This window comes from Balaenoptera borealis (genome assembly GCF_965194805.1).
Source record: "Balaenoptera borealis genome assembly, chromosome: 13".
In the NCBI taxonomy this organism is placed as follows: Eukaryota; Metazoa; Chordata; class Mammalia; order Artiodactyla; family Balaenopteridae; genus Balaenoptera; species Balaenoptera borealis.
The window spans coordinates 11,692,831-11,711,501 of record NC_138870.1 but is presented as its reverse complement, the minus strand read 5'-3'; the positions used below and the strand labels follow the sequence as shown (position 1 = coordinate 11,711,501).

Below are 18,671 nucleotides of genomic sequence, written 5' to 3'. Positions count from 1 at the left end.
TCTAGCTCTTGTTGTCTGCCACTAACAAGAGCTCCAAGAATGCAGTCCTAGGCTTTCATAACTGACTTCCTCCCAGAGTGTGATCTGAGAATTAATTCCTCTATAAGTTCAGTCAAGCTACTGCTTTGTGGTTTGTCTCCTGTTTTCTTATAAGGCGAATTAATTCCATTTCTGCACTTTTTTTTTTTTTTGGATTAGTGCTTATGAAATATGACAGATTGACAGCCCCTAGAGACCCGGAGTTCTCTTGTTATTCTATGAACGTAACGCCTGACCAGCAACGCGCCTCCAGTCTTTCCATGTCTATCGCCCCCTTCCCTAAAGATTTCCCTTATGATGCTGGCACGAGGGACAATTAAAAGCAACTGATGGATTGGTGCTTGGTGGTGTAAATAGTGATTAAGAGCCTAGGCTTTGGAGCCATTCAGAACTGGGTTTAGATTTTGGTTCTACCATGTTAGAAGTTGGGGATTTTTTGTTTTCCTCTCTCCTGATCATTGCTTCTCTTGACAACATTATCCTTAGTGGGAGGAACATGGGTTTTAGAGCCACTCAGAATCGAATGGGATCAACTCCCAGTGTCACCAGCCTTGGGCTTTCATTATAACGTGATCTATCATTTTATAGCATTGCTATGACAATATCAAATAATGCAAAACACCCAGAACAGAGCTTAGTATGTGCTCAAAAAATGGTAGCATTTGCTAGAGGGTTTTGTTTGTTTTGTTTGTTTTGTTTGTTTTTTTAATTGAGTGACCAGAGCAGAAATATGGCTTCTAAGCAATTTCACTTATAGGCTAGAAAGCCATGAGATTCATTTAGCTTGGGGAGACAAAATTCTGAAAAGAGGGGGAAAAAAAAAATATCCCTCAACTTATTTTGTACATAATGCTGAACTACGGCTGACGATTTAACTGATTTGCCTGGTTCTGAGAAAGCAGCTCATAAGAGCAGTCAGCCTTTTCTCCTTTGCATTCATGTTGTAAAGATGAAAGCATAACAGAGAGGGAGAAGCCAGAGGTGTGGCAGGATGTTAAACCCTGAGAGTGGTGGTCTCATTGCCAGAAGACAGAGGAGACTGGCCTGGCCTTGGCTATGTTACGTTTGAACTGATATCAGAACATTCAGGTAGAACGGTCCCCTCAGAAATATCACACTGAAGGTCAAGAAAGAGATGGGACCTCCGATGGCAATTTCGGAGGCCTTGGTGCGGAGGTGATGGTTGATACTTGGCTACGAATGAGTCTCAGAGGGAGAGAGCAGGGGTGAAAACGTGAGTCTTGGGGTGCCCCCAAATTAGGGATTTCCAAGCAAAAATGGACAGAAAAGAAGAGAGAACTGGTCTGGGAGATACAGGGAGAACCAAGAAATTATCCTACTTTTAATCAACAAATAAACAAAGGAAAGGAGAGTTACTGAAAATGTGGGAGTATCAACTGTTAGAAGCTGTATAATGTCAAGGAGAACGATGATGAAACAAAGGCTGCTGATTTGGTTTTGTTGACTTTGCTTTGATTATTGATGACCTCCTAAGGACAGTTTCCATAGAATGATAGAGGCAACAACCAAGACTGCAAGAGTGAAGGAGTGAGGGCTGGTGGAGACATCGGGGCATCAAGTGTGAATTACTTTTTTTTTTTTTTTTTAAGTTTACAGAAAAAAGAGGTAGAAAATGGAATTACTTTGCAGAAGTTGGAAAATAAATCTCTGTGACCTCCCCTGGCCAACAAAGAGTTAATGGTATAAATGCACAGTAATTTCAGAAGCATTAAAGAGCATGTTTCCATGGAAACATCAACCTCCAGAGGGAGAGAAAGAGCTAGGATCCCCTGAAAAGAAGGAACAGCAGAGTTCTAGCCCCCGCACAGTACAGCAGGGATAGACGATTACATGTTTCTTTCAGCTTCCCTGTGAAGCCGCAGTTGGGGGTCCATGGTGCTGTCCTCTTGAGGACCAGGAAAGAGGGAAAGGGAGTTAGGTTTGAATAAACTCTTGCCCTCACCTTGCTTCAAATTCTGACTTAAGGGTCAAGCCATGTTAGAATATTGGAACAGCTGGATGGGTGTCTTTAACCAAGTAACTAACTAAAATTAGTTAAAGAAATAAACAAGTTTGATCTTCCCCTGGCCCCTCTACTCTAACCTGGTCTAGAAACCATGCTCTAAAGTACTGTGATTTAGAGCAGCACTTACAGAAACTCTAGAAACATAGGCTGTGTTTGGTTGATAACCTTTGATCAACACTTTTGCATTGTAGTTTCCATCTTGGCGTTTTCTTCTTGATAAAGGTATATTATACATTTCATCTCACTGTTTTCAGGTCCCTGATATCCCTTTTACTATTGACAGATATATTTACATTTCCTGCACCTTCAAACCCAACCAGACTTTAAGGAGTGGGTCCTCTCACTGAACTGAAGCCCCAGAAAGCTCTTCTGCAGACTGTGCTGCGGGAACCACATCAACAAACCCCTTGTCGCTAACTAACTTTCCCGACAGTTCACTTCCTTCACGCCCATATTATGTTCCACGTTGCATCTGGGCCACATGTATGTTTCATGCCCCTGGTCTTTCCTTGGACCCTAGACTCAATGAATCATTCTACTTCCTATGTGAAAAGGCATTATCCTTGTGGCAGGTGGTTCATGACTGCATCTTCTGAAGACGGAGATGTGTGCTGGAATGAGTCAACAGCCCCCACCACCCTCTGTCTCGCATCCATAGCATGAGGTCATTATGAGGCGCCCATCTCCCCGAACGACATCATCTACACCCAGGCATCCTGAGTCCTCTGTCTGTTGGAAACCATCCCCTGCCCCTGGAATATCTTCCTTCTTTTGATCCTCTTTTCCTCCCGTTCAATGTAATTGCTTCTAGAAATCTCCACCTGAAGTTCTTTCCCACCTGTTAGACTGGAAGACTGAATCATAACCCCCTTTTTCCATGGACGACAGTTCCTCATAACCTTCACTCCCAGCCCCTGTAACTGAAGCCATCTCACTAATTCCTTTGCTTAACTCTTCTGCCACCCTTCAGTAGAGCTGTTGGGGGCAGTTGTGAAACTAAGCGTATCGTAGCTACAGAGTGGGTAGGTGCTATGTGCATGGAGATATTGCCAGTGTGTTCATTTTGTTGGCCACCTCAGGTAGAGGAGAGGGTAGAGATGGGCTCCTATGGAAGAACAAATTGAGGAGCTGGAGAAAGGCCAAAAGGAAGAGAAAAGCCTCCTTATTCTTTTCCCTTGATGTCATGCCCAGGTCACTTTGGATTCTTGACCAAGGGCGTATATGACCAGGGTTTCTTTCAATAAAGTCTGAACATTCACAAGAAGGAAAAGACTTCTGGTCGTCAGGGTTGAATGTCCTAGAGAAGTCTGTGCCAGTCACTGTTTGGCTGCTTTTGGCGTATAGCCCCTGAGCAGGGCTGCCAGCTCTTGAGCTAAAATGGATATCAGAAAGGCAAGCCTTCACCTGCAAATTATTAGTAGGCATAAAGAAGAAATAGCAATGTACTCAGCGATCAGTTAGCCTTTGACCTGTCTTGGCATTTTCTCTGGGAAGGTCCCAACTGCTTAGTTTTGGTAGCCCACACTGGGCTATATTCCAGTATACTGAGCACATAATCTAGGGAAGAGAAGAGGGGTTTTATTCGGTGCTTTTGAAAAAGGAAGTGATTTTAACTTACATGCAACATGAAAGCATGAAGTTAAAATGAAAAAAAAAAATCCAGTGATGATAACATTATCCAGAAGAGTTACTTGATTCCCTCCCACTGGGAGTGTCACCTTGCGAACTGCCTCTGATAACCCTGGGTTTCCCATCGCAGCTTCGCCTGTGTCACCCGTAGCAGAGGTGACGCAAGGCTGTGGGCACGAGCACCAGGAGGAACTCCTTTCCCATCTCGAGCCCTGTGCACGGTTCCCTCAGCGAGAAACAGCTTTGGTGTCCAGCACTCTTGTTGTATTGGCATCGCCAGTTCCCTAAGGAACCCACAAGCAGGAGCGTGCCCCCTCCAAAGGAATTTTAAAGAGAATTACATAGTGTTCCAATCAGGGTTCCAGGAGGTCAGAATGGAGGTCATTTTGAGGAGTCATTTATTCTAGACTAAAGTTATGGGCCTATGAGCTCACCTTTTGCCTTCCTCAGGAAGTGAACTATACATGGAAGTAGTACGATTAAGTGATTCCCTACTGCACAGTACCTCACAGGGGGAACCAGCCATAGGGGAGGAAACAAATGTCCCGAAGCCTTAGCAGTTCGGATACTGTGGGAATGGGAGGAAATGTGCTTTTATGGAAAAGAAGAGATCCAGAAATTGGGAGACCCGGACTCCGAACTTACCCTGCCGAAGAGCGGCATCTTCCCAGGCCTTCCTTTAAATATGGAAGGTCAGACTGTGATCCAGGAGTCCCCACAAACTCTTAACATTGTCTGATATCCACGCAGTAGTTTTTTAAAAGGCAACCATCATAATAACAACAACAGCAGCTAAAACCTAAAGCTAATTATGTATAGATGCAGTAGTACAGTTCTAAGTCCTTTATGTATCCTCACAGCAGTGTTATAAGTGCTATTATTATTCATATTTTTATAGTGAAGAAACCGAGGCAAAGGAAGGTTAAATAACTCATGAGGTCACACAACTTCAGAACTGGCTGAGCAAGGACTTGAGCAGAAGTCATCTGACCGCAGTGTTCTTGCTTTTCCATACCACGCTGCACTGCATATTGGTGGTACTGTTGTGTGTGTGTGTATGTGTGTGTTTAATACATACTACATTTCTTTACTCTTCACTTAACATATTCTGTTTCTCCCTTTTTTTCCATCTTCACTATTTTTCTTTTTTTTATTGAAGTATAGTTGACTTACAGTGTTGTGTTAGTTTCAGGTGTACTGTTTCTCCCTTTTATTTTCTTTCTACTAACTCCCCATCACTAAGCATTTTGAGGCATTCTCCAGGCCTTTTCATTCATTCGAGTGTAGGGTATCTTACTAATGAGAACAAGCTCCTGGGTTTGATCCCAGATGGAACGATCCAGAGGAGAATTGTCGCCTGGCCATGGCCTGCCACATTGACCCCGCTTGGTGAAAGGGTACAGATACGAGGATGAAAGAGTAGACAGGAGGCCACTGCAGCTGGTGGCAGAGCCCCTCGGAGCTCACTGACTTAACATCTTTCTGGAGGAAGATGAAATATTCTCAGCCTTCTTATATCTGAGCAGAGATTGTCGGATGACTCTCAGCAGTGCCCCTCTGTTTTCTTTCGTTTCAGATAGATCTAATTCATGGCATTCAGTCATGAAACAGAATTCGGGTAATAGCTCTCAGAAATATTTCATTGTCAGGCCTAGGGGCCTGAGAAGACTCTCTCACTGTAATAGTTGGTGAGTTGGCACATCACCATTTACCCCTCAGCCAGATTGCTAAGGGGCCAATCCTCACCACCAGTAGGAGAGAGGAAGTATATTAAATTTATATCAGACAGTCTTCAAGCTACTTTAATATCTCATTAATTTAACACTATGAATTTAGAATTTAAATAACTGAGATATGGACTAGCCCAAACTTGAAGCTTTTATAACTTGTAAGGAATGCTTTGTAAAATAAATGAATGGCATAAACACCACTTCAGAGAAAATGTTTAATCCACTGGAGGACAAACTATTTTTAATTTGCCTCAAGTAATTATAAATTAATGTTACAATGTACTCTTCAAATTAGTTTTTCCTGACGTTCTCTACTAAGTTTCATTTTGCAAAATAAGAGAAAAGGCCTACACTTGACAGCTTAGGAAACTGGTATTTCTAATTTTGTTCAACAACATGGTTTAGTGTTTTTATATATGAAAATATATGCCTGTGTGCCAAAGGAAACCTTTAAAGCTTCTTCAAGTCCCTTTTCCTCAAAAAGAAAGCCATTGTTGGCCAGAATAAAATAATGCGTGTGCTGCCTTGAAAGCATTGTCACGTAACCTAGGAACTGGTGGATCTAGGATTTGCACAGAAGTGGTCTGACTGCAGTGTCCGTACTCTTAAACGCCACGCACACTGCCTACTGCTTCTCCTGGTGCTGGTGATGGAGCTGTGTGCGTAGTACATACTGCATTCCTTTCTCCTTCAATTAGCTTATTTTTTCCTGTTTCTCCTTGTTTTCTTTCTACCAGCATTTAGGGGCATTGTCTAAGTCATTCATTTGAGTGCAGGATATCTCACTAATGAGATATTTCTTCTGGGTTTGATCCCAGAAGAAGCTATCGGTAAGTACAGGAGAGAATTGTTCCCAGGCCATGGCCTGCCATGTTGACCACATTGTACTGGGTTGGTCATTTTGGATTCATTTTAATTATTATGAATTCCTATTTAGTCTACCAAACCATCACAAGGAACATCTAATTTTTAAATATTTTGCTTTCTTCCCCCAGTACTGGTCTCTAACTAAGTAGCTTTTAAATGTTTTTAAGTCCACTATTTCTAATCCCACGGGAAATTGTTCCTACTATTTCAAGAGAAGACATGCATATGAAATAGTGATTGTTAAAAAGAGACCAGAGAAAGGCTTTTTGAAAGATCTGTGGTTTTGTCATTTAGATGGTAGAGTTTAGCAATATAATAGCCACAGTATTAATCAGCTGAAATGCAAGCTAGAGAGCATCTCGAAGGAGCCCTGTGCTTCCTGCATCACACAAGTGAGATGGTCTGAACGAGTCTATTTTATAGATGAGGGAGCTGCAGGCTTTAAATGGTAAGTGACACACCAAAGACACAGTGACAGAGTTACAGATTTTCAGAGCTAGAAAATTGTACACAAAGGGGTCAAGAATTCAACTCTCCTCCCTGGAGCTGTGTTTCCTCCTTTTTTATTTTGCTCTGAATAACTGGAGAATGGAAATTGAGAGCTATGAAAAACTCCGCCATTTTTGAGGCATGGTGTTGAGTGGAAAGATCACTGGCCTGGGGGTGAGGACGCCTGGATCCTCTTTCCAGCCCTGTCATCTGATCTTGGGAAAGCCACAGAACCCTCTGGACTTCATCTGCTTATCTGAAAATTGAAAGGATCGCCTGAGAGGAGAGACTTGTCTCTCTTATTACCATATTAAAAGACATTCATAAAAAGAATCTAGTGCCTTGTGAAAATATGGAGGGCACAATTAGTACTGTGGTGCCAGGGCTCTTGGTTTGCTGGGAAAATTCTGGCAGAGCTCTTCCGGGCACCTCCCACACTGGGCGTACTGCTAAATCATTGCAGCGGATGAGCTCTGAGTGGCATGGTCAAAGTCAAAGAGGCACAAGGGCTTTTTACCTCAACTTGACCCCATTAAACCCAGTGGAAGATGACTCTGGTCACACGCAGCAAATGTATTGGCTCTGAGCCTATCAGGGTTCTGAGACTCTCCACAAGCCAGGGTCAGGCAGGAAATGAGATGTGTTTTATTTTCTGCAGTCTGTATGAGGGGTCTGCATAGACCAGGGCATGGCACGTGATGTGAGAATGCTAAGGGGCACATCTGGGACTCAGCGACGCTGATTTCACTTTACTTGGTGATGTAAGGAAAAGAACACTGAACTTGAAATCGGAAGACTTGAACTGCAGTCCTGAACAGGCAAGTCACCTGGGAAAGTCAGGTAGCATCTTGGGACCCGTTTCCTCCTTTCTAAAATGAGAGCTTTCAGTGGATAGTTCCTAAGTTTTCTTCTAGTTCTGGCAATCTGAGATTTGTGTAATATTAGAACTTTATGAGACAAGCCATCAGGTTGCTACATCCCGGGGACAAATCAAGCAATATTTTTATGTACCAAACCTTGATGGGCCTTCCAGGGGACTAAAGTTTTATGGACAGAGCTTCTGAATATGGCTGCCACTTGAAGCTAGGTTTTCTGATTACATACTTGAGGATGGCATTTTTAGAGAAAAACAGAATTGCTGTGGCATCTCTGAATCTTGTAGTTTAATCCTTTGCTGAGAATTTATACATGGAAGTTTTGAGGTTTTAATTTAATAAATATTCAAAATTGACAAAGTACAGCCAGATCCAAAGGTAGTTGGATATTTTCAGGTCTTATGGAAATTAAATTAATATGACCATTTGACCTAGTTTATCCTCCATGTGTGAGATACAATTTCCATTCCTCCCATGTGTTCCGTGGACAATTTGGTCTTATTAAATGTAATCATCACACTTTTACTCACTGAGGTCCAAGATAAGGCAAGTTCCTTGCCTTTAGATACTCAAATCAGGCTAATATATATTTTTTATTCTATATAACCTTATATTTGTGTCATATTTTATATCATTTTTCTACCCCCTATTTCATGTGATCATCACAACCTGATAAGCTGGAGGTAAAAAATGATGTTTCCATTTTAAAGAGGAAAAAGTCAGTTTCAGGGCCAAGGTCACATGTCTAAAAGTGACCACACTCCCAATTATTTTTTCACACTTTTCATTACCAATGAATGGTTTGGTCTTTTCTGCTATTCAAAGGGCATCCTTGCTCAAGGCGAGTATATGTTTGCAAGCTCCTCACTAATAGCTAAATGTTGGCACGTCCCAGGGAATTACTCAGAAAAACACAATGTGAATGATTAATCTATATACTGCTGAAGGATAGGAATGATTAAAGGATACTTTGGAGAAGAGTATTTTGTGTATCATCATAACATTTTATTACTATTTTTGATAAGTAAAATATATGAGAAATGTCAACATGGAATAAAATGAACATGTAGAACTGGAAGAGGGTGAACATCCCAGAGAGAGAGAAATATATAAGGAAAATCAAAAGGATCGGGGGCAGGAACAATTAGAGAAATTTAACTACAGAGCATTTACCCATGAATGTGGTTTATTTTCTCGGAGTTCGAATTTCTCAACTTATCCACTTAATTCAGTGCTGTCCCCTTTCAAAGAAGTCATCTTGAGAGGCTATATACTTATTCCATTCGTGCTGCTTATTACTTACATGATTTTTGGAACTTCTCTTTTATAATTGCCTTCTGAAATGGACACTTTCTTTGAAATATTCTTAATGGCATTTTAGATAAAGTCAGAATTATTCAGAGCCTTGTCTGGTGAAAAGGAGGGTGCTTAAACTAGATAATTTATTTCCCTCCCTCCTTCTCTCCCTCTTTCCCTCTCTCCCTCCCTCCCTTCCTACTTCTTTCTCTCTTTCTTTCCATTTCCTTCCTTCCCTCCCTCCCCCCCTTCCTTCTCCGTCTCCCCCTCCTCTCTTGCATTCTTCCAAAAGAGAGGCAAGACTAATTTTTTTTACATGTTTTGTACACCTTCTCTGCAGACTTCCAGAAATTACTCTAAGCCATACCATATTGTTGTAGTAAGAACATATTTTTCAAGTTGGTTATGTTGGGTGCTTAAATTCTGGTCTGTTTGTTAGTTTAAAATATTGTGTTTTGTGCTTTTGTAATTATACTCACTGAAGTGAATCATATGGGACTTTGGTTGGAGTGTTGAAGTTGTTGTTAACTACAGGAGACCCGAATATCACCTTCTCAGTAGTGACGGGCTGGAGCAGGCAGCACTGAGCTGAGAGGAGGAACAGCACAGGGGATGGCGAAGACGCCAGGTGGAGCCTTGAGCGGAATCAGGGATGCTACACTTTTACCGACTGCAAGTGTCCAGAGAGTGCGGCCAAGGGGATAGAGGGAGGGAGCTGAAGCCGTAGCATAGCAGGACCACATGAAGGAACCAGGGATATTAAAGCTGCTGTGGCATACGAGAATCAGGGTGGGGTGCTAGAGAGGACATGGGATTGAGAATGGCGCTTAAATTGTTATTTCTGCTCCCAATTAGCTGGAGAACATTGGGCACATAATTTGACCTCTCTGTGCTTCAGTTCCCTGATCTATCAAGTTAAAATTATAGAACTAATTGAGCTTATGGTTTCTTCAAAGACTAAAATTTATTTTGTAAGGGATACATGATAAATATCTTCAAATACTTGAAGGGCTCTCATGTGGAAGAAGCATTAGACTAAGACTGTATGATATCTAAGGAGGAGACCGGGATCTAGGGGTGATAGGGGAGCAGATTTCAGCTTTAGGTAAAAAAGAACTGCCCAGCAGTGAGATAGCTGCCTTGAGGGTAGGGTGTACAGTGATAAGCTCCCCATCAGTGGAAGTATTCAAGAAGAGCTGAGAGGGCTGGTTTTATGATGTAGAAGGGAAGCATAAACTACAAGAAGTAAGTAGCTAATTGATTGTGAAGGTCTCTTCCAATTTTGAGATTCTAGGAATCTCTACTCTTTTGAGGTCCGTATTCTTTTTTTTTTTTTTTTTTTTTTTTATTAATTTATTTTTGGCCGCGTTGGGTCTTCGCTGCTGTGCGCGGGCTTTCTCTAGTTCCAGCGAGCAGGGGCTACTCTTTGCTGCGGTGCGCGGGCTTCTCATTGCAGTGGCTTCTTTTGTTGCAGAGCACGGGCTCTAGACGCGTGGGCTTCAGTAGTTGTGGTGCACAGGCTCAGTAGTTGTGGCACGTGGGCTCAGTAGTTGTGGTGCACAGGCTTAGTTGCTCCACGGCATGTGGGCATGTGGTATCTTCCCAGACCAGGGCTTGAACCCGTGTCCCCTGCATTGGCAGGTGGATTCTTAACCACTGCGCCACCAGGGAAGCCCTGAGGTCCATATTCTTGATTGCATTTGCCCCGGAATGACAGGTTGAAAAATCCCAGGCAGCTCTAGAAGTGAGAAGTGGTCCATGAGGATTTGGTTCACAATGCCTGGTCATCTCTAGAATTGCTCGAAGGACATGGCATCCTAGCAACTTTGTTGCTTAACCTAATGTTACCTGGAAGAATCAAAGAAGAGGCTCACAGTTCCGTTGAATGAAAAGACTTAAAAGAGGAGCCTTTAAGCTACCTCCTGCACGTTCTTCTTCTGCCCTTCCAATGTAGTAGGACACCATTGTTGGTCAGAGGTCTGAAGCCCTTTAGAATGCTCAGGACGATCACAAGATTCCCGTTTTGCTTCTTAGCAGAGACACATCTCACAGCAGCACCAGGTGCAAAGCTCCAGAGTAGCATGTCATGTGAACACAGAGCTAATCATTGTTGGTGCCTTGAGCCAGGATGGCGAAGGGACCTAAATTACCATCAGCGCAGTTGCACTAATGCGGTTGGAATGAGCACGCCTGTGGGAATTCCCGGTGAGGGAACGTCATCAGGTCAGAGCAGCCAGCAGGGGGATGGGCTGAGCAGGGGGTACAGGTGTTGGAGAGGGAGACAACGGCATTGGTCTGACTCTAATTATTAGAGTTTCTGCTAGTTTAAGTGCCTAAACCTAGAACAGTCTGTGAAATGTCTCTCCCTCCTCCCCCATCACCACCTCCCGCCCCTGCTACTTTCTGTTCACTCTACAAAGTGCAATAGCCCTGGTTTCCAGATGCCTCTCGTGGAACCAGATCCCTGACTGCTGGACTTATCTTGCAACCCTTAGAAGTATGGGCTGGGCAGGCACATCGCAAGAGTTCAAAAGTGTAGGCATATCTCTGGGAGGCGGAAAGACCCTAAACTCCAGCCTCTCTGAGCAGGAAGTTGTGTTGGCCCACGCCCCCTGTGTCTTGTCTCTACCACCTCTGTCCTTTAATCCAGCTCCTTTTTTGAATACTAATCGTTAATACTTAATGAGAGTTTACTCTGCACCAGGCCCCGTGGTAAGTTATCTAATTTAAGCCTTACAAACCTAATAGAGTAGGTTCTTTATTACCCCATTTTTGGCAGATCGTGAAAAAACTGATGTTCAAAAGGCTAAATAAGTTGCTCAGTCATAGCTGCAGACTAAAGTCAAACCCACTGCCCTTGTTTTAAATTTCTGTCTTTTCTTATTATTCCTATTATGTGAAAACTTGGATGACGGTACTGGATCATCAGATGGGAGCCCGAGGGGTACAAGTTTTACGTGGTATTTGTACAGCTATCCACGTGTCTGCCTCCAGCCCTTTCTCTCCGTGTTCCTAACCATCTTGTTCTAGCGTACCTTCTTCATACTTTCAACCTTCTCTGTATTTTATCTTTCCAGGTATCTGATCAATGTGACTTTTGAAGGGAGAAATCTGTCCTTCAGTGAAGACGGCTACCAGATGCACCCGAAACTGGTGATCATCCTTCTGAACAAGGAGAGGAAGTGGGAGAGGGTAGGACATGTCTTTGGCAATTCTCATACTAAGTAGAGGGGGTGGGGATCGGAAAGTCTGCAACACATGGGAGGAAAATGGCACCTTGGTTTTGCTCTCTGAGCTGGAGAACAAGAGATCAATACTTTAAGAACACGGGGGAGGCCATTTCTCAAACTTGCATCTTCATTTTCTTGCTACTTTGGTCAATCAAGAGATGATTGTCCCTATGTATTTCTGTTTTATTGGTAGTGGTGCTGTCTGCAGCATGACTTTGTTTTAATGGAAGAGTGTGCATGCACAATATAACACAATTAGGTGGAGAAACCGAATTATGGTGTAATTCAGAAGTCGTGTCCTACACGGTATACTGGGGAGGCCTGAGAAGCCTAATTTATGAGCACACAAGTCTGGATTTCCTGTGACTGGAGGTTTGCCATGCAAGGCTCTTCTCAGGATCTCTCCCACTGCCAGTCGATCACCGTGTCTGAAATTCTACCATTAGGCGTTAATTTACGTGGGCGCCAGACTGCCTAGGTTCAATCCCCAGCTCCTCTACTCACTAAATTGTCTGTTTAGGACCTTGGGCAAATCTCTTAACTTCTCTGTGCCTCCACTTCCTCATCTGAAAAATGGGGATAATAATAATAGTACCAATATCACAGGGTTGTTATAAGGATTAAATATATTAATATACATAAAGGACTTAGAAGGGTGCCTGGCACATAGTAAGCATTTACTAGGTATTGGCTCTTATTATTATCCTTGATTCCTAGTTAAATGCAAATGTTCCTGAGAGTAATTTCATCACTGGTGTTCCCGAGAATGTTCGGCAGGGCACTTGTGCCTTGAGACGCTTTGCTGAGAAATGGTTTCGCAGGTAAATAAGACTGAGAGGTGCTGTCTACTCTGTCTCACTCTGGGAGATTCTCAGAACACATTAGCATTTGAAAGTTCAGAGGTGTCTTTTACTGAGGGATAGTTGACATACATCGTTATACTAGTTTCAAGTGTACAGTGTAATGGTTCAATATTTGTATATGTTGTGAAATGATCACCACAGAGAATCTAGTTAACATCCGTCACCATACATAGTTCCAAAATTTCTTTTTCTTGTGATGAGAACTTTTAACATCTACTCTCTTAGCAGCTTTCAATAGGCAACACAGTGTTATTAACCATAGTCAGCATGCTGTACATTACACTACCATGACTTATTTATTTCACTCCTGGAAGTTTGTACCCTCTGACGAACCACCAATCTGTTCTCTGTATCTGTGCACTAGGTATTTTTCTTTTTCTTTTGTTTCAGAGTCCACTTATAAGTGAGATCATGCAGTATTTGTCTTTCTCTGTCTGACTTACTTCACTTAGAATAACACCCTCAAGGTCCATCCATGTTGTTGCCAATAGAGGTGTCTTACAGCAAAGAAACATCTTTCATTTTATTTAATCTGGCATTTCCCCAAATGATTTATCACAAGATCCCTTTACTCATGCAATCATATTCTGTGAATCACGTTGGGAAACATTGATTTACAGACTCTGCAGACTCTGTGGGCCAGTTGGCTGAGAATAGACTTCAGGATGTCGGCATGACTCTGACTAGGATGGAAACCAGGTGATATAGTTCCAAGGAGAGTAGCCAGGAAAAGAAGCCAGAGATAAACTTCTTGAAATTCACCATCTTGTCACAGAGAGCCGTGGGCAGGTGGTTATGAGAATGCTCACCTGTAAAATCAGGCACGTGTGTCTCAGGTGGTGGGACCCAGGGCTTTACCTTTCAAACCGAAGACCTCGATCTGTCATGGGTTCCTCATATCAGGGCTTGGCTATAAGGCTGACATTATGCCCGGGGTTCTTGATTGAAGCTGCCGCCCCTCCCCTGAGTTGTCATTTGTTCCAAAATGCCTATTCCCTGGGCTCCCACTCCTCACCCCAGTCAAGCTGCTTTTCACTGCTGCTCTGGAGACATAATCATTCAAGAAGTGTCTGGGCCGGCACGTACAACAGGCGCTTCTGTATATCTCCAGAAGAGGAGTTATTAAAAACGGAGGCTTCATGTGTGGATCAGAAGACATCCAGCTAGGGTAGCTTTTATTCAGTAGACTCGTGATTACTGTCTCCAGTAAGGGGCCCTCTCACAACCATCCCGTCTCAAAGAGATACCACTTCCCGTCATTTGTGCTGCCTTCTCTTCCTTAGGCTGGAATCTGAGGCCTGGGACCCCCAGCCCTTTCCAAAACTAGACCCTCCTTCCTGGGGGTTGGATCCCTCCCCTCCTTAACAGATCTACCTCTACTCTAACTCTTGAATCTATTCCTTATTTCTATATGATCCAGGAACCATGTGGATAACTTTTTAAATGGGCCTCCTTCTCTCTGACGCCCACATTGAACCATTCAGATCAGCCCTGGACATGGCTTCTAGAAAGAGCTTCCCAAGCCACAATTCTAGTTATGTTCTTTCTCTGCCCAAAACCTGCTCAGAGCTTCTGCAGTTTGTGGATTGGGCCCACACTCTATCTATTCTTGCATTCAAGGCTCTGGTCTCTTTTCCAACACGCATCTTCTCTTCCTCACCATTTCCCATCTCACCATCAAGCTACACCGGACTCCTCTCTGTTCTGAGAATGTGCCCCTGTATGTCTTGCTCTCCGTACAGTGTGTCATGATGTTTTCTTTTCCTGGAATGAATGGTCCAATTATACAAATCATAATCATCCTTTGAAGCCCAATTAAAATGTTGCAGTCTCCTTCCCTGATCTTTGATCAAGATATAATTTTTTGCTCCCTTGTCCCCTGTAGCCTTGGTCCATACCTCTGCTGTAGTACTCGTCACATCTGCCTGTGTTCGAGTTGCATATGTGATGATTCCAGAGGACAGAGGCTGTGTCTTTATACTGTCGTGTCCTCATGGCAACCTGGAGGAGTATGTAGCAGAGCTCGATAAATATGTGTTGAATGAATGAGGACCATTACACAATACAAGAGTCTAAAATCCATCATTAAGAACCCAAGTTTATGCTATTGCCCTTGATACAAGAGCTCATTTTTTTGGGCGAGGGGAGATAAAATCTTTATGCAGATTGAGTTTTCATAGATCGTACTTTAAGTGTGCTAAGGGAGCTTGTTATTTAAAGAAATTCTGTGGGTAATCTTTTGATAAAGTCTTTTGGGGGGATTGGGATCCTAGAATAGAACATTTCCATACTGACTTGGTTACATCAGGGAGCATTGCTGAAGAGAGATCTTCAGTATTCCTTAGGTTCATGAGCCACACAGCTCCCAAACCTGCAAGCCCTCGCGGGCCGGGTGGGGATGCCAGGCACAGGTCTAGAGCATGTCTGGGATGTGGCGAAATCGAACCGTGGGAAGTTGTACCTTTTCTTCCACTGTCACCCTGACCCCCAGAACCCTTCTGCATTCTCAGGACCCCTAATAGCATTCCAGAAGGTCCCCAGTGGTCCAGGGCAGATTTAGACTTCAGAGAGGCAGGCCTCAGGGTGAGGATTCTACAGTGAAGAGAAGGTCACGGGGGAGATAAGCAGAGAATGAGTCTCAATTTGTGGAGGAGGCGTGGGCTGAGAGATGGGACCTTTAGCTTCTAGTGATGCCCCTAACTGGCTGTGTGACCTGCTCTTTTCACTTTTCTGGATCTTTCTGTCCTCATGTCTGGAATCATGGCGTGTGATGGGTCCTTTCCAGCTCTAACCTCTGAGATTACATATTCACGCTGTAAATAAACAGGAGCGTGGCGTGGAAGTTGGTGAGAGCTGGAGCGTACAAAAGGAGCCAGACTTTGTTTTTAAGGACAGTAGCTCCCAGGACGTATTTGTCATTCTTGTCATTGAGGTAAATGTCATCTCTTCAGAAGACCTTCCCTGATGACCCAAGCTGAAGTGGCCACCCGGTCAGGTCTATTTTCATTTTCTTCAAGATACTTATTATCTGACGTTTGGCTTATTTGTCTGCTTGTTTGTTTTGTTTAGCACCTGTGTTCCCACACCAGGTCGGATGCTGCGTGGGCGCAAGGGCCTAGTTCACCTCAATAATTCTAACACTTGAGAAGAGTGCCTGGCTCAGAGGGGCCGCTCAAAAGGTCATTGTTAGATAAACGAGGAATCCGTACTCTCAGGAGGGTTAGAGCCGTGACCGGTAGCGACCATTCGCTTCCACCTGGGACTCTCCCGTGTAGACTGAGTGGTTTACTGAAAAGCACGTGAGAGCAGGTACATCTCCCTACGGACTGAGCCCTCCGAGGACCGGCAAGGGACTCAGGGCACCTTCGGGAGGGCTCGTCTCCAGGCAGGCGCGCCCAAACCGTGTTCAACAGGCAGCCTCGGGAGGAGGAAGATTTATTAAGTTGTCAGTGTGAATCGTGTGGTAGGATTTCACCATATTCCTTCAGGTTTTTACAAAGTAGTCTCAAAGCTACTGTCTTATTAATTTGGTTCCTTCCAAAAGACTTCAAGTGAAGGCAGGATAGTCTGTGGGACTGAGCATGGTTTTAGAAATCGGAGAGAGCCAAGTTCAGTTTCCCAATCGCCATTTATCAACTGTGTATACAGAGCGACTGATATTACCGGGGTCTATTTCCCTTTTGTAAGATGGGGCTTTACATAAGGCTGTCATACAGATTAAAGGGGATTTTATAGTAACCAGCTATAAAGGAGATATTATAGTAAAACCAGTTAATAGTGGCTGAAACATAGCCAGTATTCAACAAATACCAATTGGTAGTCCCCACCGTCCTCAAGTAATTTTTTAAGGTCATATCTGCACACGGTAAAAAGTCAAATGATACAAAAGAATATCCAGTAAAAAGGATGTCCTCTGATCACCTATGATCCCTGGTTCCCCAGGTCCCTCCTCAGAGCAACCATAGTTCTCAATGTCTTATGTATTTGCTCTGAAAATACTGCCAAGCATATACAAATTTTCTACATTTACTCAGCCTCTTTTTTTAAACGAATAGTACATGCTTTTGTGAACCTTTAGTGGGATCGTATATTAGTAGCCTCTAAGGAGGCATGGAGGCTGGGGGCTAGAATAGCAAAGAGATCTCTGGATCAGAATTATATTCACAGAAAGCCAAGTACATATCTCTGGTATGTAGAAATGTGAAGAACATTTAAAGAGGAACACACAGACACAGATGTAGAGAATGGACTTGTGGACCCAGGGGTGGAAGGGGAGGGTGGGACGAATTGAGAGAGTAGCATTGACATATATACGCTACCATGTGTAAAATAGATAGCTAGTGGGAACCTGCTGTATAGTACAAGGAGCTCAGCTCGGTGCTCTGTGATGACCTAGAGGGGTGGGACGGGGGTGGGGGCATTGGGAGGGAGGCTCCAGAGGGAGGGGATATATGTATACATATAGCCGATTCACTTTGTTGTACAGCAGAAACTAACACGACATTGTAAAGCAATTATACTGCAATAAAAAAAAAGTACAAAAAAAAATAAAGAGGAACACACACACACACAGCATGGTGAGTTGGAAAGGGTAGGGGATGGTGAAAAATATTTGTTTGCAGAGTGGCTTCATTTGTAAGTCTCTCTAAGAGGGGGGACAGATGCATCAACTTGCATTAAAAATAGTCTGGCACAGAGAAGCAGTTCCAGCAAGCGTTCAGGCTTCTGTCTTTATCAGAGCCTCTCATGATTTGCTTCATTGCCACTGCTCCCTGCTTCCATTTAATCGTTGCTAAAATGGGGATAGTAAAAATGAAATGCGGTGGGGTGTGTTCTGAGTAATGACTTCAAGAAATGATGATGATGCATTTTTCAGGTTGTGAGAGGTAAACAGACCTCAAAGGGACTGTCTCTGGGTCAGAATTGCAGGACAATACATACGGTTTGCCTCTCCGCTCGTCTTTCCCCCAAACTCGCCAGAGCTGTATTTTAGAAGCGCACTCCCTCTTCCCTGCCTCCACCTACCAGAAAATACCCCTCCTTGTGTAGATTAAAACATTCTTCGTTTGTCTGGGTCATTCTTTGGGCTCCCCAAGCCAGTTATCACCTTAGGCTGACAATCCTGAGAGATTACAGCCATATCCACCTGTGGAAGAAGGGTTAAAGGTGAAAGGGGTCAGTAGGAAGTGCTGAGTCCATAGTCGTGTTTATGAATTAACGTATGGATCAGTGAGAGAGAGGAAGGGTAACCAAACTGGTAGAGAGAAGACTCCCGAGAGCTGCCTCAGCAGCAACAACCTTATAAAACAGAAGGTCCCACCAGCATCTGGAGCCTGGGATGCACGAAACAGGTTAAGGGATGCTTCTGGTAGCCCCGTATCCAGGAGACAGCACTGACTCCAGGCTGTGGCCGCTCTGTGATTCCGACACCTGAGGACTACAGAGATCCTATCCCAGAAGGATCAAGTGGGTGATGATGTGACAGAGGTTGATCGCTACTGTGGCAGATTCTGCTTGAAAGCCATTGACTCATGACATAAAACAGCCCGTCCGTCCCTTCAGAGAACGTGCGCACGTGCGCACACACACTGTCTCTCTCATCACGGACAAACTGACGGTCTGCTCAC

At 43.7% G+C, this 18,671-nt stretch overlaps 1 protein-coding gene across 1 annotated transcript in view; it reads left to right on the top strand.

The window, feature by feature from the left end:
* Positions 1-18,671, top strand: part of GRIN2B (glutamate ionotropic receptor NMDA type subunit 2B) — a 697,821-nt gene that overhangs the window by 564,672 nt on the left and 114,478 nt on the right. Inside the window, exon 11 of the mRNA XM_082352572.1 lies at positions 12,029-12,143. Coding sequence (XP_082208698.1) covers positions 12,029-12,143 — 115 coding nt within the window. The remainder of the gene's footprint in view (positions 1-12,028; positions 12,144-18,671) is intronic.